At 42.7% G+C, this 23962-nt stretch overlaps 1 protein-coding gene across 1 annotated transcript in view; it reads left to right on the top strand.

The window, feature by feature from the left end:
• ARIH1 (ariadne RBR E3 ubiquitin protein ligase 1) overlaps nt 1-23962 on the top strand; it is a 65376-nt gene that overhangs the window by 28403 nt on the left and 13011 nt on the right. The window contains exons 3-9 of the mRNA XM_067305187.1: nt 6936-7080; nt 12384-12476; nt 12852-12907; nt 17186-17252; nt 18442-18548; nt 19335-19377; nt 21025-21096. Coding sequence (XP_067161288.1) covers nt 6936-7080; nt 12384-12476; nt 12852-12907; nt 17186-17252; nt 18442-18548; nt 19335-19377; nt 21025-21096 — 583 coding nt within the window. The remainder of the gene's footprint in view (nt 1-6935; nt 7081-12383; nt 12477-12851; nt 12908-17185; nt 17253-18441; nt 18549-19334; nt 19378-21024; nt 21097-23962) is intronic.

Here is a 23962-nt window from a genome sequence, read left to right as displayed (position 1 = left end):
TGTGGATGAGCTGAAAAACAGAGCTGACTGGAAAGCGTTCATGGAGAGGTGGAGGGGCGCGCTCTGTTCAAAAGGCAAAAAAAAGAAATTTAAAACACTTAATTAAAAAAACTCACATACCCACATACAGTGCTGTTTCACACCAATTGAATCCATGCTCTGCAGCAGTGTTGGAGAACCCCCCCCCCCCTTTTTTTTTCCTCTGGGGGATATTATTTTAAACATCTTTAACTGGTATATATTTGGCCTCTTTCACTCCTAATAATCATTAGGAAGGCTTCCCAGTGAATTCCTGTTGTTGCCTGCAGTGTGGATTGGTTTAATGCTCGCTAAGATATAATATTTGGGTGCAATATTTGGTGCTTGTTTCCATACCAAGTCGGAGCTTGAACTCGGTGGCTTAAAGGTATTTCTTTACAGCCCTAGCCGATGTCTGTTTTACCTTAGTTCAGCGTGAATCAGCATGACCTAACAGGCAGCCTTATCAAACTTTGCCTGTAGTAAAGCAGATAAATTAAGTGGCTTCATTTTTGATGTGTTGAGGGTTACTAGGTCTGAGTTTCTGAGATGAAAGCTTCCATATTTTGAAACATTAAAACCTTTTAGTTGCTATTTTGTGTTGTTATGCACGTTTTTAATGAGCAGCTTATTTTTGTCTGTGACAGCTTTGTCATGGACTAATAGCATGGCATTATTAAGAGGCCAAATATGTTACAGGTGTTTTATTCCACTTAAAATGAAGCAATATCCACAACTGAAAAAATGTCCTATCCACTGGTGGTGAAGCACTAGTTACTTGGCTGTGTTTGAAAGCAAAGCTGGTGTGCTGGGGTGGATTTGCTGGAAGGATAGAAGCATGTACTGGGGGAAATACTGGAGTTCAGCTTCTGATGCCTGATGTGCTGCACAAGTCTTGGAGAGTAAAGACGTTGGACAAAGGAAAAGATCATGCTGAAGGTATCTGCGGTATCCCTGCCGTTGGAGGGAAGCGGGTGTTGAAGTTTCCCAAAACTGAGTGTGTCACAAGCTTGGTTGATAGAGGCAGGGTACTAGTAGGTGCAGATTGAACACATCCCTTCAGAAGTAAGTGAAAGAGAAGTGCTTTGGATTATGACTTTGCTGCCCTGAGTAACTTCTAGTTTTACCATGGCTGTGAGCATTTGCCCCTCCTGAGGGGAGCTTTAGCGTGAACCTCTACATGCTGAAGAGAAACGCAGCTTTCCTGCTTTACGTGGAAGGACGCTTCCTCTGACCATCATTCTAAAGAAAAGTAGTCCAGCGTGTAACCAAAGGCCCAATGTAATCACGTGAGGTACAGAGAGAGATATTGAAGTAGAGATCCAGCCTCTTGTAGGCACTTATCTCCATGGCTGCATGTCTGTGTCTCCTCTGAGGAGAGGACGGAGTCTGGAAGTGCCTCTCGGGCACTGTTGCTGGCCTAGATTGCCTCTTGCCTCCTCCCTCTTCCCCTTGCAGTCGGTGTTCTGGCTCATGTCTGTAGGTACCTGACTGTCTCCTATCCTTTGGACGTGTAGGAGCCTAATGCTATTTGGCAAGGGCAGAAGAGGTGCCAAATTATTGCTTATGGCAGGCTTTTTGGTATGAAGATGCAATCTCTTACTTTGAGTACAGTGATTCTCTAACATTCAGAAGTGCCTTTTCACTGAAGGAAATTTCCTGGAGTGTGTACTAGAAACCTTTTTGTTTTCAGTGAGGAGGGTTTTTATCTGTGATACTCCCTTGGATGGGATTTGATTATGGCTAGAAAATTGTCATTAGACAGTTACCAACAGTAGTGTCCATGGAGACCAACTCTATCTTGAGGAAATAAAGAAGTTGCCAGCTTGATCTCTCAGCCAACAAGACCTGATGCTGTTATGGACTTGGTTTTGATAATCAGTAAAGAAATTTATATAAGAATTTGAAAATAATTTTAAGTAGCAGAAAAAAACACTATGGTCTGTAATGAAAAAAATGAACTTCAGTAACCAGTTCCATTAATTTATCAAAGTCAGCTGTGCTGAGCAAAGAGACTCTAATGTTGAATAGACCATAACCTTTCTTGAATATCAGAAGTCCTAGAATTATTGAGTATCTGCATTGCAAAGGGAGCAGAAGGAGCATGAGGGATTTAATGCCAAGCCTGTCTAGATGCATAATAATCTCAGAAAGGTGCTCTGCTCCTCCCCATGATGAAAAGGAGGGACCTTGCCACCAAGAAGCAACCCTATAAGAGCAAGATCTGTAGGAATGATGCGAGAATAGTCAAAAGTCAAGCTCAGTTACTTTGTAAAACTTCCACAGCAAAATGAGTAAGAATTTGGGGAGGAGGAACAGTCTACAGGAAAGATAAGCTAGAGGCAGAGGCTACTCGATCAATAAAAATAAAATGAATCTACTGGTTTCATTAAGAAATGATTTTTGCCTTATGGCCCGTGTGAAAGGTGTAGTGTGGAAAGAAGATTACGGCATCCAAAGTGGAAACAGACCTCAGGGCAGTCCAGGCAGGAGGAAGAGGATGGGGTGGAATAACCCTGGAGTTCTGAAGGAAGTGAGATGGGAATTAAAGGTTTTCTCCTGAGTTTCACAGCAGAGGCGGTGGCATGCAACTATGATATCAAATATGGAGCATATATAAAAAAGGAGGCAGAGCTGGGAAGTCACTGGCCAAATACAGGTCTGTAGGAAAGGGTTATTAAAGACCAAGATGAATGAAAGTGAAAGATGATTTGATTTAGAAGTGGTTTTCTAAAGGTAGATTGTGTCCAAGTAAATCTGTTTTCTCCGATACCCTGCAATTCTCTCACAGGCAAGGGAGATGCGATAAATTGCATCTGGAATTCAGTAGAGCATTTGCTTTGGTGCTGTGCAAGTAGTGATTAGTGAAGATGGGTACAGGGGTTAGTATGGTGGGTGTGGAGTTACTTTGAAATGGGAACTAGCAGACTAGATGGAACCTGTTAGTGAAGTCCCTTATATAATTTTGGGATGAATGGTAAAGTGAGTGACTTGGCACAAATCTGTTATGAGGCATTCAGTTCGGAGGAGGATCCAGATGTCATAGAGGAAAAACTAGATAGCCTGGAGGACTCCAGTGATAGTAGCAGTAAAAAGAGTCGAGACAGGTCTCATCAACACAGAGATGGAGAATATGGGATTTCTGGTAGAGACCAAAATGGAGCTGCTAACATGAAGGAGCTCTGGAGAAATGTAACATCATTTTGGATGCCTTAGGTGAGATATTTCCAGGAGAAATGGAGACGTATTGGTGGAATTGTACAAGGTCCTCATGAAATCTTACCGGATTTGCATTTGTTCTGGCTTCCTTGGGAGCAAGAGGGAAGAATGGAAATGGAAACTAGTGGTGGAGAAGGTTTGCTAGGGCAGTTAAGGATGTGGAGAAATGTGGTAAGGAAGGAGATGGGAGCTGACCTGCTTTGTCATGCCAAAGGAAAGTTGAGAAAGGGGGCTACTGCTGCTCTCTGTGAACCCCTCAAAGGGAAGAAGGTGGGAAGGGCGGAGGGAGATCTTCTGATGGTCTGTGTCAGCATTTGAACAGGTGGGGAAAAAGGATGTGGTAATTGAAACTGTGTGATTCCTGACTGTTGAAGGAACTGGCACGGTCAGAATTGGGAGCTCAGTGTGTTTATCTAAGGAATGGTGGAGTAGTTCTGTGAAAGACAGGTGTTGGACTTTACTCCAGAGTGTCCCTGTCAATTGTTTGCTTCCAGGAAGGTCCAGGTATCTCTTTTGTTTTCTTACTACACAATTCCGGCATGATTTTTGTGCCTGAGACGCATGCAAATAGCTGTGGAAAATATTTTCTTAGTGCAGCCGGGCACGCTGAAGAAAATAAATGTATTCAAAGAAAACAGCTTCGGTCCCAAAATGGGAAAAGAGGAATACCCACTATTCTGTTTCCCTCAGACATTGGTACTGTTTACAAATGGTTACAAACCCTGTAGAATTAGGGATGAGCAATTCTGAGGGCAAAACTTACCCCCCCCCCTTTTGTTTTTTAAATCTGTGTTTTCTTCCTTCTCTGCATGGTGCTGAATGGGCTAAGCCTGTCCCAGCTGCCTTATTGGTTTCTCCCATGGAAGTATATGTAAGACCAAGTGCTTCTAACTGAGATGCAGGCTATTCAATATGGGCCATAGCTGTTGATCCCAAGGTATAAGCATCTGCATACTTAGCAATATCAGTGCTTTGGAAACTTTTAAATTGGTCAAGGCCTCCAGCCTATGCATTTAACTCTGAGTTGGCTTTATCACCAGCCTTCAGCCCAGTGAAATACCCCAGATCATATTAAACTCTTGCTTTCTATTTCTTATTGGGAAAATCCTGAAAGTCTGGGAAGGAAATGGACGTTCTGAATTAGTTACCCATTGGCATTTAGAAGGGATAGGTAATTCCAGGTGAAAAACAGTTGTTAATGACGGTCTATATTTCTTGATCTTGAGCTGGAGGTGCCGTGGCTCAGAAGAGTAGCTTTTGCAGGGATTTTGTAAAAATGGAACTGCCTAATGAAACTGGTAATGTCAAGTTCCTGATGTGATATGCACACTTCAAAAGCAGCTCACTATTAAAAATAGCTCTGATATTTCCATGAGCATATAGTTGACTGCAAATGTTAGTATTAAAGTTGCATCATAGGATTTGTCTTCAAAAACCTTCATTTTCTTTGCAAACGTTACACCCAACTATTTGTCTACTATTTTTGAACACAGGGTGTTTGACGCTGATCATGCTGCATGCAAGAACAATGCGACTGCTAGAAACCTTTTGTGGAGTTAAATATTTATCCATGACTCTTTAATAGACAAATACTGTGTATCATGGGAGTGCACTGAATTTACTTGCTAAAATTTTCTAGATAGAAGTAATCCTGAAAGCAAACAAAATACCTTGGTTAAGTTAAATCCATGAGCTAACATTGAAGAACAGTGGCAAAACCCTAGGGCATACCAGGATTTGCCACCAGCTTCAGAATTCAGTGACCTGAAAATTAGGAGCTAACGCATACAAAGTTAGTTCAGGAGTTGGTAAACTGCATTAAGAAACTTATGAAACAGTAGTGAACCATTTTCTGGGGGCACATCAGCTCATGACACTAATGATTTTGAAGCTATTTTGATTAGGTGATGGCTGATTGGCACAGCATAAATCCCAAAATACCGTGTTTACTTGCTATGGGGCTGGAGTCATAGAATCGAATTGGTAGTAGCTGAACATTAGCTGATGGGAGATGGAAAATAGGGACCTTTTTCTTAAACCTTCAGAAGTAACTTCTTCCCCCTTCTAAGGAAGAATGAACCTTTTTTGACAGTAGGTCAGGTCTCATCAGTAAGTAGTGCTGTAAGAGCTGCTAGGGATTTGGAGCTCTTTAGGAATGATATGGGTGCGACTTGCAGGAGGCAGTTTGGTTAGATCTTGCATAGCTGGCCTGGTCCCAGATTTTTGAGGGAGACCTAGTGACTTCTTTCTCCAGCAGAAAGACTTGATTGTCCTGTGTCTGTTGGTGGATAGCAGGGGGGTTTTGTCTGGTTTGTGATGAGTTGAAGTATATGCCTTGTAAAGGCATCTTTAATCTCAGCACTGCCTGCATGCTTAGCTATAGGGACAGTTGTCTGTTGGGAGTTGATTTGCTGGTCTTAAATGTGACTGACTGCACTATGGTCAGATGGTTTCTTTTCCAGGCAGATGCCACCTTACTTGGATTTAAATTGCTGATGATGGTGGTGGAGGAGAGGAGGGGGAAAAAACTTAGTTTCCTGACATTGAATGGGGGATGCACATGCGAACGAGGTTAACTGTCAGATTGGATTAGTTCTTTGCAGGTGCTGCAGGCTGGAGAAAGATGTGTCTGGATACTGGGAAGAGGCTGTCCTGCTTACCAGCAGTTCTTTCAAATCTGGCCCTCCTAGCCTGGCTGAAGAGCCTTCTGTAACAGTGTAAACCCAAATAATCCCCCCCCCCCCACACCCCGGGGATGGGAAATAGAAATAGAGTGGTCTTTCCTCTCCCCTCTACCCAATTTTGCATCTGTCCTTCCCCTCAGATATCTAATCCTAGGAAAAATAGTAAACTTGGAATCCTCTTTTCTTAGGAGGTTGTTAAAATGTTGCGTAATTGAGTGGAGACAAAAAGATGCTTGAAAGGCTAGGATTTTGGCTGACGAGGCAGACTGTGCGTTCGCTCTGTTGCAGGCTTAAATTGAAGACTAATGTCCAGTCCTGCATTTGCCTTAGTTGGACACCAGTGCACCCTGCTCCAGAGATTAGAGAAGGAAGTGCTAACATTGAAGTCAACTGGACTCCAGTCAACTCTTTGGGCACACCTAATGTAAACTGAGTACGCTGAGGAAAGCACAAAACTCAGTAACTAGGGACATGCTGATTCACAAACCATGGCTAGGAGTGCTGCTGTCTGCCTCCTCTTTAATGTTGTAGCAATTAGAATATTTGCAAGAATTGCAATTTGCAAGAATTGAACCTGGCGGCATCAAGCCTGCACTTTAGGAAAGTATCTAGATTCCTAGCCTGTGAAATAAGATATTTTTATTCTAGTTTCCTGTTTTAGGTAGTCTTGGAGCTTTAATGCAAAACTCTGGAGAATCATGTATTAATTAAATTACTGTTCTTTTCCATTTGTACTAGCTTGATTGAAATGGAATTGAAGAATTGAAGGTATCTGAACTTTCAGGAGCACCCAATTTGAGACCAAATCTCTGAAAAGACGCAGTTGTCTAATATCCCACTTTGTGGTCAGGACCACGGTGTGATATGTTAGTGAAGAGTATGTTAAAAGTAGTGGGTATGTGAGTTTTCTGAAGTATCGTCTCCAACTGTGTACATTTAACTCCTAAACAGAGTTTGAAAAATGACTTGCAGAGAAGGTAGTTGAATTCATATACTCTTATGTGTATTATGCAGGTACTTCGATGGCAACTTGGAGAAGCTCTTTGCAGAGTGTCATGTAATTAATCCAAGTAAAAAGTCTCGAACGCGCCAGATGAACACAAGGTCATCAGCCCAGGATATGCCTTGTCAGATCTGCTACCTGAACTACCCAAACTCGGTGAGTACCTGGCAGCCAAGGCAATTTTTGAGTGATAACCACCTCTACTTTACTATCTGAAACTTCCCTGGACGCTTATGGGCACCTCCATAAGGACTGCTCCTGCAGTATTTTAAAAAGCCTTTAAAAAGAAACTGAGGTCTCATTTTTTGATTAAATCTTCTAATCTGTAGGATGTGCATTTAAAAAAAAAAAGGGGGGGGTGGTGGGTAAAGATTCTGTTTTTTACCATAACAACCTTGTGTCTTGTGTGCTGCAGCTGATCCAAATAATATAGTGGAGACAATAGAACTATGTAGTGCTTCATGCGTTCTCTTTGAGCCTTACTTTGACAAAATAAGCTTGACAAAATTAAAAAAAACACCACCACCACCCCCAAAAACCCTAAATCTCAAACAGTGTTAGAGTACCCAGACATGGGGTTTTATTTCAAAGGAAATGATTATCCTTTCTGCAAAGACCTTTGAGGGTGCTGGGCAGCAGCGTAATGACGTTATTTAGAAGAAAGGGACCAGCAGATCAAGTGACTTTTGCGAATGTCAGACACCCATTGAGACATGCAAATAAATGATACATGAAAGAAAAAATAAAGGTGGAAAGCCTGACAGGCTAAGGGATTTACTCAAATAGAATGAAAAGATAAGAAGCTGCTTATAAATGAAGTGAATTATAGCTTGACTATTTTGGATCATTAAGTCCAGGATAAAATTAAGTGGGACTGGGGTAAAATAAAGTTGAGCTATTCGGAGAACAGAACCAATGGATAGGTCTGTCCAGTTCCTAATCATAGAGGATTAGGGTAGAAGGACTTGCTGGGGCTCTAATTCAGTCTTCTGGTTTGTGGCAAGATTGGTGACAGTGCTTCTTTTCTGTGGATACTCATAAAGTGTAAACTTTCAGATGCACTAATTGGAGATCCAGGCTGCTTCTGTGTTGCGTACAGGAAAACAACCTGCTTCATGTATCTCCTTTTAAGCCTTGTATGCTCTGACTTCCTTTTTAGAGCATATCTGCAAAGCGGAATTGTTGCTTGCTTTCTATATAGAGGTACTTAAATTTTTTGAGAGAGAGGGATTTGTCTATCTCTCTACCTTATACTAAAATGTTACTGCTTAATCATCACAGATTTTTCCATGTCAGATAGTGAGGAAGTGAAGTAATTCTGATTTAGGCTTTGCAACATTTTAAATGAAAATAGTGGAAGAACTGAGGGAAAGAATGAGTGGAGACATCTTCAGTATCTTACTATCCATCTACAGAAAAGGTCCTTTTGGAAATTTCATACTTAGGTTTGATATTCTTCATATAGTTTTTCCCTCCTTTCCTGCTTGTCGGATACCTCCTTAAAATTCCACTTAGGAAGTAAAATCTATTTAGGTTCTAGACCGACACATTTGTTTTAATACTTGCTTGTCAGCTTCTCCTTTCTGCTCTTTAGACCCCACTACATCCACTGCAAACAGTGGCAGAATAGAAGTTTATTTACTACCGCCATAGGGATAACTGTGAGTTATGTATAGAGGGCCTAAAAGGTATTGCACACAGCAGACTTCTGATTAATCTTGGTTTCTCATGAGCTCAGGTTGGAGGGGGAGGGTGTGTTGAACAGATGTTTGGAAGCCAGCTTTTGTTACTTCTAGATTTTCATAAGCTCCTATTGATGCTAAAGGCTCCTTCAAGTGGAGCTGCTGTGCTGGGAACAAAAGACCTACCACTCGTGACTGACAGGCCTTTCCTTTGGGCCGCGGGGTGTATATGTTGCCTGGGAAGCAGTTTTTTGGCTGCTGGAGGGAACTCCACAAAGCATATTAATGTTTCTTCTCGGTTTTGTCGTTGGAATAGCACCTTAGAAATAGTGGTGACCCAATTATTAGGAGAGCAGTGGTTGCAGGTGAGTGGGTTGTCTCTAGCTGCTTAGTGTTGATTGAGTCAAGAGGCAACTGAAGGGAACTCTGTTTTTTTTGCCATATCCAGAAGCCGGAGCATATAGGAAGGCTAATATTTCTGATTTCTTCTGTAAAAGGCTGTAGTTGCTCTGTGTCTTAGGTGACCAGAAGCCATCTGGTTTGAAATCTGTATTGAAGCTGCTTTGGTCAATGTGAATTAGAAATTCTAGGAACGGTTATATTAAATACCTAACCTAAAATCTCAGCTTTTAAATATTTTTGCTTTGCTTAGCTTTTACTTCTTTCCCAGATGGTTTAAAAAGCCGTATTTTTTCTGAGAGCCCCTTTCAGCCTTTAGAAAGCTGGGAGTTAGAAAGTACCCTGTTAAGAGATTTTACATTGTAAAGGTACTGCAGGAGTGCAAGACTTTTGAATATTCACCTTCTCGTGGCGTCATTGCAGGTGGCAATCAGTCTGCCTTTTAAGACGTGGCTAAGGGCAAATACTGAGTCTTTATAGTGACCTCTTTAGTCAGCTCAGAACAACTGTGGTTGACTCCACTAAACTGTGAGGAGGATGACTGGGAGGTTTTGGGAAACACCTGCAAAACGTAGCATGTGGTGCCCTTGTGGCAACCTGCATCCTCATGGCTTGAAAGCTTAAGCAAAATATTTTGCTCTCTCAGGGTCTCCATGAACCAGTGTCAGGTCTCAACAGTTACCAATAAAGGTTTCACCGGGAGTAAAGTGAAGACAGGAACAGAGAGGGTTATAGCTTTGCCGCCTCCTCTCTTGCATCTCTTCCTTCAGATCCCATTTGAGAGGAACGCTGCCAGGGTGAGGGTGTCTGGGAAGCTGTTGTCCAAACCGTGTGTTTGTTCTGAGGCCACGCAGATGATGTAGTCTGTTAGACTGGTACTACCATGGCTTGCTTACTGAAGTAAAGAAGGCCTAAGTGAAGCTGTTATGGTAAACACATCTTGGAGAAGATGATCCCTTCTATGATCGGGTTGGTGCTACTAGAAGAGTGGAGGCAGGTATCAAATGGCAGCATGCTGCTGCTAGTGTTTGGCGTCACTTTGACTTCTGCAAGAAAAGTAGGTGATGAGTACAGATAGGGTGAAAGTAGAGCTGTCCCCTGTGATAACGTGCTGTTTCAGAAGTGACTGTTATCCGTTGCACTTGGCAGTTGTGTGTTGGTCTTTCTTGCTTGCTCCCTTGACATCTGCTGTCAGTTTAGCCAAAAATAATTGGGAACTCCCTCAAAGTAAAGAAATGAGTTGAAAGATACTCTGAACTCTCTGCAGCTTGGAAGGAAGTGTGGTGGCTGCCTTTTATATGGGCATTTAGGAAATCTTTTCACTACCTGAAATAACTGAAATCGGTCTTCACTGAAGATATGCAATTACCTATGCGTTTGGGTTTTTTTTCCTGCTCTCTACTGTTTCCCTGTGAATGCCTGCTGCAGAATAACGTAGGTTCATGAAGGGATGATCCCCTTGTCCGTGCCTACTTCCCATCATGTGTGGAGGAGCCCTAATTCTGGGAAACACTAGTGCCTTCTTCAACCTGGATCATGTGCTGCTGTTGATAACCCCCAGAGCTGCAGATGTCAGGGGACTTTTCTACTGTAGCCCTGCTTCTCCAGTGGACATTGTTTGGTCACAGCAGCATCTGTGGAGGATCAGAAACCTTCTCGGCTAGCTCAGTAATGGTTCAAAACTTGGAAGTGATTTTTCCTTCTGGTGGAGCTAGTGTACCTTGGCCCCAGAGCCAGCTCCCTCCTCTCTTTGAGCGGGATGCTGAGAGAGCACAGAACTCTGATTTTTTTGTTCCAAAGAAAGTCAAGGTTTATGTGGGTATCTCAGCTTCTACTGAACCAAGTCAGGTGCTCAGGCCCACTTTCTTCTTTGCTGACTGGTCAGGTCAGATTTAACCACATCGCCGCTGGTAAGCGCAGTTTGTTGCTGGCCCGTAGCAACAGCAGGCAGACTCGAGCCTGCTGGCTGTGGCATCACAGGGCGTTTCCAAGCCTCGGGTTCAAACCTTTGCCACCTCGATGGCAGGAGTGCCGGACAAGTGGGAACCACAAAATGGCAAGGCCATGGGAAGAGCCTTCCCTGAGCAATCTGCGTGCTGCATTGAAAGGTGAACACAGCCTGACTGTACGCCAGTGTCAGGTGAACAAAACAGGCGGTAGGATGGTTGTAATCTTGAGCCTCTAATGGTTAAGGAAGTAGTTTTAGTGGAATGTTTCCTCTTCCTTAAAATTGACTCCTCTTTTTTTTAATTGACTGCATCCTGCTGCTGTTTCAGGCTGTTCTGCAGAAGATAAAGCTGCTTTCTTTCATTTATGTAGTTTCATGTAAGATTGTGGCGTCTCAGGGTAAAGTTCTTGTTTTATCTTATTGGCTAAGAATAAGAAAGTTTGAAAAATTAAGTCATTAAATAGAAACCTGCGTAGTGGTATGAGTGGACTGTTTCAAATATAGTTGGTCCCTGCCCCTGGCTCTCAGGATAAAATAACTAAGATGACCTGAGGAAAAGTAATTTCATTTCAGTCTTTGCTCTTCAGTGTTTGCTTCTCCACCCTGTGTGTAATCATTCAATCCCAGGTGGTATCTTGACATACTTTGTGTAGATGATGCATACACAGATGAAGCTGTCCTTGTTGCTGTCTGCAACAGCTAATCATTATTGAATTTTATTTGGTGATTTGCACCTGCCAATTAGGATCTTTAGCCTCTTCATCTGATGAGCATCTGGGTTGCAGAGGGAAGCTTATGAGGCAAGTTGGCAAACTTGGTGCGTGCCTACTGAAAGTAGTGTGAGTGCTTATGGTTTTTATTCCTGTTGCTCAGCACTTACCCAGCGTGCAGACTATTCGCTGATAAGCTGGCTGTTCCCTGGACAAGAGGTGGTAGCTACGTTAGTGCCTGTGGGTAGCTGGTTGGTATACATTTGGGGATTTATGGGCAGCACCCGTGTGTGGGAATGAGCCAAGTAGGAGAACGTGAGGAAACAAGACAGGGTGTCATCTTAATACTGTGACCTGTTTCATGATGTTGCTTATTTTATTTATTTGTTTTTATTATTCATGTGCAAGAGTGAAACAGGGGAGAGCCGTGTTAAGCTATGTATATACTCACAAAGCAAAGATCGATTTGAATGGGCAGGCAGGATGGAAACATTGGCCACATTTTCCTTGCTGATAGGGCTAGAGAGTAAAGTCTGACTTTGAAAGCATATTTGAAGCTGTTACAGCAATGTTCTGTGGAGTTGATGCAAAATAAATAGTAGTGTCTCAAATTTGGTGTTAGGGGATGTGATAAAATTGCAAAGCACCAAGAAGGACCAAATGATCCAGCGATTCCACGTGATAAAATGATCCAATGTCTCTTGTTCTTTGTTGTTGCAGTATTTTACTGGCCTAGAGTGTGGACACAAGTTCTGTATGCAGTGCTGGAGTGAATATTTAACTACCAAAATAATGGAGGAAGGCATGGGACAGGTAAAGTCTCAACTCACCCATGTTTTTGCAGGGAGAAATTTGTGTATAGGAGAGGAGGGGGAGAGAAAAGAGAAAATTCTTCCCTACTCAAATTAAAACAAACAAACAACAATTTTGGAGAGTAGGTTCTTTGCAGCTGCTGAATCTGAAAGGAATTCAATCTGCATGGAATTTGTGTGTGCATCTTTGCTCTGGGTGGGAAGAACCATGCTGTGCGCAGTGGCACATCTGGGCCACCGATGTGTGATGATACAGCCAACGTACTATTTTTGCTATGGGTTTTAGTGAAATCTGTGACCCTGGAATTCCTTGGGATGCAAAACAGCATAAACACTGTTCCTTTTATGACCTTTTATTTTTTTCTTCTTTTTTTAGACTATTTCATGTCCTGCTCATGGCTGTGATATCTTAGTTGATGACAATACAGTTATGTAAGTATGATGAGTTGCTACCTCCTGGCTTTCCTCTGTTTTTCTGTTTTGTTGCTCATGTGTTATTCAAATGTTCTGGCTTATAAAAAGCAGCATAGAGGCTTTAAGGCAGCAGAGGGGTTGGTGTTGATTGTTTATTTTGTTACTGGTATGTCTTTTAACTTCCTGTTTAGGTCTGGAGAACCCATGCCATAGTACTTGCAGGAGAGGCTCCTTGGCTAATTTGGTCAGCATGACAATAGAATAAGCACCAGGCAGTCTTTAAAAACCCTGTTTAATTGCTTTGTGCATTTTGTTTCGTTAGATTTACTTAGGAATTTAGGACTTCCTACCTAGGTCAACCCACTGGTTCACCAAGTCCCAGAGCTATAGTTAGTGAGTCAGAGGAAGTAAGTCCTGTGTACAGTCTGTAGGAGATGTTTTATTGCCCTCTGATAGAGAGCAGATGACCCTCAAACATAAGGTTTGATTAAGCTGGTACGTAAGCCTGTGCCACTTTAAGTCACCCAGCTGGGGGTTGACTGCTCCTACATGATGGAGCAGTGAATTCCATGAGCTTCCTTCTCTTTTGTATTGGGTGATGCTATTGCATGAGTAATATCCTTCATAATCCTAAACCTTGATTAAGTCCATTTTACTTCTTCATGCTAAAAAGCATCTAAATAGAAGCTCATTCCCTGTTACCTTACTCTTCCTTCCCGAAGTCTGACTCATTCATTGATACTAATTTGCTGGTTTTGTATCACTTGCTTCCAGAGTAGTGACTTCCCATATCGCTCTGTGTTAGTGGCTGTATGTTAGTCATAGAGAGAGTGTAGGCTGAATAGAAGTGGAAGTAGCTTAAGCGCATTCATGCCCTGTTGAGGGGTGGTTTGTAGAGTTCAGTGGGTGGAAACTGTTTTAAGAGACTCTTAATTTGGCATAGTATCTCGAGTGACTTATTTGAAATTTTTGTTTACTGGAGTCTGAACTTGACTTGTGGTGTCACACACGCTCAGCAGGGAATTTTTCGAGTACCAGGAGATTAGCCAGAACCAATTGAGAACTTGACTTCACTTATCCGATGTACACTTTACACTGAAAACTTCTTCACAGTCCATAAAGTTGTGCTCTTGGTTACATCCGTTTCTGAATAAGCTGTTCTCTTGTATCTCCTCGGATAATGCCCATAAAGTAGGTTAGCTGAAGGTTTTGAAATCAGTGGAGGCAGTGGTGGTAACAAGGGAAGGATGGAGGAAGAGAGGAGCAGTACTGGCGTTTGCTGCTGCTGCTGCTTGATACGTAGGGGTGCGTCTCACCGCCCCTGCCTTTTGCTTTGTGGTTTATAGAGCAGGGAGCTCTGGGGTGAACCGGTGCAGTCTTCACATCTGATTAGGTGCTGTGAGCTTCCCCCATACCTACAGATGGCCAGGATAGCTGGGGCTTGTGGTGGCAAAATGACATCTGTGGGAGGAGAGGGGTATTTTCTCTAAAACAGCAGTGCTTTACTTGAATGGAAAAGGTGGTGATCTGCAGCAATCTTGTGAGTTGGCATGAATAAAAATACAAGTAATCCACCTGGGAAGTTCCACCCTCCCATGTGCTTAACTTTCTCTTTTTTAGCTCCTTTCCTTTTTACAAAGTCTCCAGCTCTAGTTTTCCAAGCTATACAGTACATAAATTTAACATGTAATGTACAGAGACTTTAGTTTCTTTATCTATCAGAAAACCGAGTAGATTATCCAAGCTTGTAATTTGCTCCCTTTTTGATGCTTGCTCTCAATAAGGCAGTATATCTCCAAGTTGCATTATTTCCATACGAGTCCAAACTCAGCAATTAAGATGGCTTTCCTGGATCTGTGAGTATTTAGCTAGCTTGTTGTCGGTTTTCCTACCGCACTTGGTACTGTTGAGCTTAAGCAGGAGGGTAGAAGAGAGGGTCTCTTTCAGATCTTTCAAGACCTTCAGACTGGCTGAAGGTAATCTGTTTCTATCCCTTGTTCACCCTTGCTAATGCTGATGGTAATTGCTTTAACCTACATGCAAAGCTGTTGATTTCATTAATAAGCAAGGCAGGCTGCCTTCAGGATGGGTGTCTTAACAGCCGCCGCTGTCAGGCGGCCGCAGTCTGGCAGTAGCCCGTAAGACTCAACCCCCTCGGTGGGAATGGACAAATCCGGGGTTCGCTTAGGGGAAGGCAGATGAGTGCTGCCTTATTCTGAATCATTCTTTGTATAGGTGCAAATAATGCTGCTGTGGCACCTAAACTTCAGGATACTGCAAGGTCCTGACCTTACTATGAGTAAGAAGTAATAAGAAATAATTGCTATGGGAGGGTGTTTGAACCTTTGTAGTTCACCCATTTATGCCTTTGAGGAGTTTGCATTATCGAAGTGGAACAAAAGTGGAACAATTCACCGTCTTCCATCTTTGCATGAAGCTCTGAGGTGCTTCTGAAAACGTGTCAGTGTGTAGTACTTTTTCCTGAACTTGGTTGCCGGAGGAGATCAGGGGATAATGTTTTTTGCAAGCAGTTTGCTTTTGCAGCCTGGCTACTTTGAGGTCAGTTCTCCCTCTACGCCTTGGCTCATGCAGGAGCGAAGCCCCGAGGGTAGTCTGCCGGCCCTGGGAACGGAGGTCGTCTCTTGATTTGTCTGGTTCCGTTTTGCTGGTTGTCAGAAGACAATAAAACTCCAGCAAAGTTCTTAAAGATCTTTCCCTAAATGGCGCTGGGGAGGTGCTGTGGAGCCTAGTAGCCTAGAGCAGGTGAGGCTGCTCATACGGACTGTTCAGAGAGTTTGGCCAGCAAAACCAGTGGACAGTGCACTAGGAGTGCTCTGGGCAGATAAGACATTACTCCTTATTTAAATTCTAGTCTCCGATATATATATATATAATACTGGAAATTCTATATGTGACGTATATTATGGCTGGAAGCTAGGCATGGAGTAAGAAAGTGAGGTTTATAATCCATATTACAAATATTTATTTATTTATTTATTTGCGTTCTTTAACAGTTCTGTTCTGAAATTGTGGGCTTGCCATGGACGTGGGCCATGATAAGATGCTTTGACAGTGCTAAAATAAAATGAATAGACTGGGAATTTGCTTGTCACGTGCTTGTGTAATAACCAGCATGTCGTTTGTTGAAGCTCCCCAGACCGCTAAAGGCTAGAATTTCTGTGGCGCTGCATGGTCACATGCACTGTGCTTTAATGAATGTTGGTGTAATAACATGCAAGAGTGTATTTGATTCTGGCCATACCTTGAAACGGATAGTGTATTGATTTCAATATTTATATGTGATATGGCCTGTATAAAGCTGTATTGCATGGTCTTATTTAAAACAAAACTGCTGCAAAATGCATACTAGTCCAGCTTTATACTGTGAGGTTTTTTTATGTGTGTGTGTATATATATATAAAAATAAAATCTGTCTGTATACACACACATATATGTACATATATGCACACACACTTTATATATGTGTGTGTATGTGTGTATATAAAAAGTGCATACATATTTGCATGCAGAGGACATTTCGATCATAACTGAAAAATGTGTAATAGTGTTCATCAGTACATAATTAAACCATTTAGAATGCATCTGGCATTAACAGTCCGCAAATGCCAGCTGGATCGGTGTGTGCGGGAGAAAAGTGGTCGCCATGCTTTTAAAGGCATCCCATCTGTCTAGATTTCTCCTGCTCTCTCGCTTCTGAGCAAGTTTGTTACCGCATGGAATGACTTAATTTAAAATTAAAGTCAGTGTTGTGTACACCCTGTATGATGTTGCATTTAAATCAACTTTTTTTTATGCTAACTATAAGAGAGAAAATCGACATTAACTTCTAAGCTGATGAACTGTAGCATTCCGCTGAAATCCAGCTAACACTAGGTCTACCAGAGTTATTAACACCACAACAGTTGTTCTGAAGCTTTTAAAAGAGGTTTGCTAAATGTGCATATTTAAAGTGAATGAACTAATGAAACTGTTTCCTCTGTTTCTTGGACTCTTCAAGAAAGTGTTTAAAACAAACAAACCCCAAAGCAGCAGGTTCAGCTTTCTTGAATTGAATTTTTTTTTTAATGCAATTGAACTTGGAATTGGAAGTTAAATGCAACATTTGTAGGTGTAACAAAAGTATAATAAATAAATAGAGAACAGGTGAGTAAAAAAAGTACCTGCAAGCATAGAAGGAAAATATCAAAATCATTTGTCTGTCCTAACTACTTGGCTATTTGTGGAAAAAGTGGATTTTCTGCTACAATAATTTTTCCATATTCTTCCCTTCCACAGGCGTCTGATCACAGATTCGAAGGTTAAATTAAAGTACCAGCATTTAATAACCAATAGTTTTGTAGAGGTGAGTTTGTATTTGAAATTTTTAATAGCTTCCAGGGTTTTTCTTGCACATGCACCAAACCAGAGAAGTGAGGCTTGTTTATAACTTTAGAGCAAATTGTCTCTTGTGTAGTCTATAATCAAATGTAACTACAAGTTAGAGGCTTTGCAGGGGATGTTTTATAGCCCATTTAGTTATTTGTGTAGCTGTAGGGAAACATTAAAAAAAAAAAATCTGCAGAACACCTGGAGACCTATTATGTTCTTGGAAGCAAAAGATATGGTGAGATTACTTAGTGATATGGGAAACAGTTGTGGATGAGAATGCAGGAGGTGCTCAATATGCAAGTTCTGAGAAACACTTAATACCTGCAGTCCTTGCATGAATGTTATCTGGGATGCTTCAGACTCAGACCAGGAAACATTATAAACAAGAATATGCCTTAAACATTTGCCTTTTGAAGCAAAATTGTAAAATCGGTTTTATCAAAGTACTAATAGCTTCAGAACTTCAAAATAAAAATAAACTTAGAAGGTGCTTTGGAAGGTTGTCTGCTGTCCCCGTTTCCCTATTGTACGTGTTTAGATTCACCATAGAGCCTAGTATGTAGGTTGTTACTGGAATCAAACCTTCACAAAAAAAGGTTTGAGGTGAAACACTGGAGATAAACACTTCTTGCAGACCAAAAGACTGTCAAAAGTCTAGCAATTCAGACCTGCCTGTGGTCATGGTAAAACACCAGCAGGCAACAAAATGATCTTCAAGGGGTATGAGAAAACTGCTTTTAAAAGTTAGTAACTGGGCTTGGTTGCAAGTGGCGATTCGGAAAGGCTGTGGCCGCAGTGGAACAGAGATAGCTAGTTGCATACAGCTTTAGCAGATACTTTTTCAATGGAAAGCTTTGTAGCTTCATCTTGCTCAAATATATTCTCTGGGTGAGCTACAAGGTCATCAGAAGTGTTCATGCTCCTCCTCCTTATTCCTAGAGGAGACCATTTGACATTGAAGAGTTGACTATGTTATTCCTGCTTTCCTGAAGCAGTAAGAAAGTAAATGCTTAGAATAAGGAGACAGCACTTTTTGTACAGTAGACTGGTAAGACAGGAAGAAGTTTAACTGAAGATAGTGGTTAAAAGGATGAAAAAGTGAAGAGCAAACTCCTTGTGCAGCATCTTTTTGCTACTATGGTTTCTCTTGCTTTATTTCCTAGTGTAATCGACTGTTAAAATGGTGTCCTGCCCCAGACTGCCACCACGTTGTTAAAGTCCAATATCCTGATGCTAAGCCCGTTCGCTGCAAATGTGGACGTCAGTTTTGGTAAGAACAATCAAGTAAAAGAATTTGGTGTTGCTTTTCACTTAACGCTTTGAATGTGTATTAGTACGCATTTTATAAGTTTATATTGGGATGTTGCTTTAGATGGTGGGGGAAGCATGGGGATGGGGTGGCCTTTACAAGAAGGTAATAAATCTGCTGGGTCCTTCAGCTGGACACGTACTCCTCTGTCTCCCTGAATGTGTAAAACGAGCCTTTCACATGCATTGTCACCTCCGACGAAACCAATTATAAATGGGGAGAAAACTCCAGGGGTTACTTTTGTCAGCTGATAAATTCTCTTAAAGAAATGTTTGAGCTCATTTTCAATGAACAGTACCTGTGCAACACACTGTCCTTAGCTGTTGCATTTTCTTGAGTGTTTTGTCAATGATGTGTGAAATAATATCTAGACTTGGAAAATGTATTCGTAAATACTGGCATTTCACTTGAAAATGGTAAGCTGGAATTAGGAGCAGCTGGCTGTGAAGGCCATCACTGTGTAGCTGTTGCCTTCTCTGTGTCTCAGGGCCTCATCTAACATAGAGGCAGGCCTGGCTTTTGCTGGCGGAGGGCCCATAGCTGAACTGGTGGTTTCAGATTAGGTGAGGTTCTTGACACACTTCTTGAATTCTTGAAGGCACTGTAGAGAATCAAAGTGTATTTAGGTATCTACTTAGGACTGGCCATGCTCTTTCAGTAGAACAACCCAGAAGGAGACTTCCACATTGTTAATTTAGTTACAGTCATCTACCTTACTCACTAATTTCTCCTTTCTTTCACTTACAGCTTTAACTGCGGTGAAAATTGGCATGATCCTGTTAAATGCAAGGTGAGCATGTCTAAGTTCTTATCTAAATACACGACTTTGAACAGTGTAAAGTCAAGCTATGTGCAAAATACCTGGCAATGTAGCACAAGCTTTGTAGCTGTTCACATCCAGAAGGATAGCGGCTCACTTATTTGGATCATAGCATGAGAGGAAGCAGCCAAATCGTACTGGATGCTGTCAGTGGTTGACCTCAAAGTCTGCCTTTGCGAAGGCACAGCAACTCAGCCACATGGAGAAACGTCTGGAGGAGGAGGTTGTGACCCTCCGAAGAATAATCAGGTGGCTTCAGAAATGAATGCTTCACTTCACGAAGAGTGTTCCTATGATTGCAGTGTTTCCGTAGGTGTTCAGTGCTTCAGCAGGCTCGTGATTTGTAGTGCTGAAGTAATGAATTTGGGCCTGGTTCTAGGAGCTGCTGCCATGCAGTGATTTCTGGAACTGGGCTGTTTTTTTTTTTTTTTTTTTTTTTTCATGGAAGTGTCAGAAGCTGTGGCCAAACCTGGGATTCTGTGCGCTAGGCCTTGCGCAGAGCTTACAGACACACTTGTTTCATGCCTTGAGGACAGAGCAGTCTGCATTTCTAGTGACGAACACACAAAAAAGCTACTTGGGGAGGGGAAGAGGAAACCTCAGCAAAGGTTTTGCATGGTTTTATTATAGTGTTTATAACAGATGTGGTTAGTTTATTATCTAACAGGTGCAAGCAGTCTTTTGCTTTTGCAGCTTGCATCCATTTGATGTTGCCATGTTCTCTCTAGAAAAAAACCGTAAGGTGGACAGTGTGGGCCTGAGTGGGCATTTTCAAACAACCTTAGTGCATCTCAAATGGCTGAAGTCTGAGAATGCACAATATAAATGGACTTAGTTTTCCAAAGATTTAGATTAATGGAAATTTTTCTTATTGGTGCACTTCCCCCAACCTCCCTTCCCTCTGCTGTGGTTAGGACTTTGGAGAAGTCTTATGAAATAGTTTAGTCAATTCTTTCCTGTTTAGCCTTTCCTTAGAAGAGCTTTTTTTTTTTCTTTCTTTTCCTCTTTTCTTCATGTTTTGGGTTAACAGTTTCACCTTTCAAAAAGTGAATGTAGTTGTCTTAATTCTTTGGAGGTGAAAATAGTCTTTATGCAACTTAAATGCAACGTTTGAGACATTGTAACCCTAAGGAAAAATTTATGATATGGCTTGATGTAAAAGCTAGCCAGCACAGAGGGTCTGGCTGCAATTTTGGCTGATTTTCACTGTTATTACTGAAGTGTTTGTGCTGAGTGGTCCTGCTAGCTGGATCAGGATGGTGCTGCAGGAAATATCTGTGACTAAATTAACTTGGACTCCTCTCCAACCCCCTCCCCTCACCCCTGCCCTCCCCAGATTCACTGAAAAATAATTCCTAAAAGATAGGGTTTAGGAATAGTGCTAATTGCATAGACCTCTGATCCTATATACTCTTCTGGCATGTGTCTATAGAGAATAGACTTTTATTCACCATAGGAAGCTTCATGAAGTTAGAGATCATCCCACCTCGCTGTGGCAGCATTCAGTTCGCATGTGATTGTGGGTTCCTTAACATTACCTTAATATAAGCAACTATCTTGGAAACCCCTAAAGTTCCTCTATTTAAAAGCAACTCTTTTCATTTTTTTTTCTAACAGTGGTTAAAGAAATGGATTAAGAAGTGTGATGATGACAGTGAAACTTCTAATTGGATTGCAGCAAACACAAAGGTGAGGGTTTTTTTTCTCGTATTTTATATAGACTATCAGATGAAAAGAAGAACGTCAACCTAATTCCTTGGCACTAGGACTACTTTTTTCTTTTGCATGTCATTAGTTAACAGCAAGTATAAAAATCTACAGTAGACTGAAGTACTCTTGTTTAAAGTGCAAATAGCTGCTACTGCCTAGAATCAGGTGGGGTTCTTCAGGGGAAGTGGAGTTTGTTTTGGTAAGAAAGAGTTAATCAGAGACCCAAGGGAAGCTCAAGTTTTGAGTCTTGGGGCCTCCTGTCTGGTGCTGAAGGCTTCCCTAAGCAAATCTGTGCTTGACTCCAAGTGTGTGAAACGTGTTAACACCCCCTGTGGCTCGATTTGGCTGTGATAATTTACATCTGCCTTTAAATCCCCTGGGTTTGCCTTTTTAGGAGGCGTTCATTTCCGCTGGGCAGGATTCCAGATCGAGCCTGGCAGAACAGCTGTTAAGATTTTATTATGTAAATGCCTTGGTTCCAGCTAGCCCAACTTTGCCTGAAACTTCAGCGGCGCCCGTGTGTGTTCGATTTGGGAAGAGCAAAACCGACGGCTGGCAGGGCGGCCAGAAAACAAAGCAAGCAGATGCCATGGGGAGGCTGAGGAGCGGACCTGGGCCTCCCGATTGCCAAGTAGGGGGGGTGGAAGAAGGTGGGGAGGGCGTGAGGAAACGGCCGCTTTGTTTTCTTAGCTCCGTTGTGTAACTAGTTAATGGCATTGTTTGCTGCGGAGCTGCTGCTTTCTGGGGCTCGCTGTGTGCTTTTCATTGAACTGGAACGTTGCATTATGGTGAAAGCAGAAACACCCGGCGCACTGAAATGCACAGTTAAAAGCACGCTGAAATTGTCATCTCAGTTGCTTCTTTCTGTTCCGTGGACTGAGGCTTGTGTGGCCTCTGCTTGGAGGCTGAACATTACTTGGTTTTTCTGAGGTGGGTGGGTTCAGAGACGTGTTGTAGCTCACGAACGCAACCAAATTTGTTCAAAGTTCTCTTGGTCTTCAGATATTGCCTGTAGTAAACCTGAGGAAGAGTAGCCGAATAGTTTGGAAAGGCTGGATGTAAGCACATGCAAAGCAGCTTTCAGCCTAGGGTACCAAGTATTTGGGACAGCAAAATTGCTGCAGCCCCACTGCCTATTTTGCCTGTGCAACTGCCCTAGGCAGCCGGATGAGGTGCTGCTGCCCTCAAGGAGGATATCGGTGATGGCCTTAGGGCTCTCCATCTTCTATTTGCCCCTACGTTGGCGTGTGCCGATAAAGACCAGGGTCTGAGCTCTCTACCTGAGGGTGCAAAAGTTAGTTTTCCCCATTCTTCTGGGGAGCCCTGGGCTTGCTAGGTTTTGTCCTGGTTAGATATTAAGCTCTCTACTGGGTTCTGTGCTTGTTAAAAGGATGGACCCATGTGTTATTGTAGATCAGACGTGGATAACGTGCCAGCAATGCTGCCTACTGGAAATAGTAAATGGCTTGTCCCTTTTCAGACAGGGAAGTAGGGTTTTCGGCAGCTTGCTTGCCCAAAGCTTTAAGCATGGACAGAACTACTGTTGTCAAGATGGTCACCCTGTTTTTAACCAGGATCTAGAATTTGTCAGCTAGGAGCCATGCTAGTGGTTGGGCCGCTATTTAAAATGCAGCTCAGACTGTCAGAAATAGGCTTGAATAGCAGGAGCAAGAAGTTTTTGTGGGAAACACCCATCCAGAGGATGATGAGGTGGGGAAGCAAGAGCATGGCGTAGCCACGCTGGCGTCAGCCCAGCTAATCTGTTAGTTCCTGTAGTCTTGTGTCAGCAGGAGCAAGAGCTGTTGTCCTTGAACATCCCTGTCTAAGCTGCTTCCTCTAATGCTGCGTGAGACTCCTACGGCAAGAAAGTACTTTGGAGCCCAGGCTATACAAAAGAAACAAGGCAAAAAAAAAAAAAAGGGTAATTACACCAGACATTTGAGCAAACCGACTGTTATGGAGTCTTACGCTATCCATATCAGTTGAATTAACTAAAAGACAATATTGCACCACTTCTCTCTCTCTCTCTTGGAACTGATGCTAGATTCACTGGAGGGGAAGGTTGGCAGGAAACGTAACCCACCCCTCTGATGATCTCTGCCTTCTCATGGGCAGTGAAGATGTGGAAGACGGTAATTTCACACTGCTGTAATGATTAAGTGCGAGCGGGGCTGGTTGTTGGAACATGTGTAATTGGAGCTTCGCAGCCTCCGGAGGACGAGACTGGCCCAGCGCGGCGGGGCTGCCAGCCACCACCTTCTCTTGTCTGAACCGCCTGCTGGCCGCTGGCCAAACGCTCGGAGAAATCCAAGCGCCTGTCTGACAGTGACACAGTTCGACTGCTGTTCAGAAGGGAACCAAATATTTGTACAGCTCGGGGCGGTGGGGGGAAATCCTTTCCTGCCGTAGCATGAGGCTGTAGCAATGCACTGGGCTGTGAATTGCCCAGCTGAGGTGCAGGCATGTCTGTCCTTCCTCTCTCTGTCTCTCTGCACTGCTTCTAGCAGCAAAGCAGGTCGGTCATGTTTGGGGAGGGCAGGCTTTTGCCCCCACAGCTATTTGCTTCAGTGCATGCAAGTCCGAGCCCTAAAACTGTGTTTGATTGATCCAAAAGCACCTAGATGGGAACTGAATCCCATCGGACTTCAAATCCCCATTTGCAGTGGGAAAGCCCTTTTCCAAGTAATTCACTTGTCATTGCTGCCACGTTTCCGTTGCTGCTGCCATTCCCAGCAGGTTCTAGCTTCTCCAAAATGCTTTCTCTAGTCCTCCGAGTGTGACACTGAGCTGCAGTCTTGTCCCATGGGACCTGTGTTCAGGGAGGAAAATTTCCTATCTTACCGGG

The sequence above is a fragment of the Apteryx mantelli genome, chromosome 15, assembly GCF_036417845.1.
Source record: "Apteryx mantelli isolate bAptMan1 chromosome 15, bAptMan1.hap1, whole genome shotgun sequence".
NCBI classification, from domain to species: domain Eukaryota; kingdom Metazoa; phylum Chordata; class Aves; order Apterygiformes; family Apterygidae; genus Apteryx; species Apteryx mantelli.
This window is presented reverse-complemented; position numbering and strand designations above follow the sequence as displayed.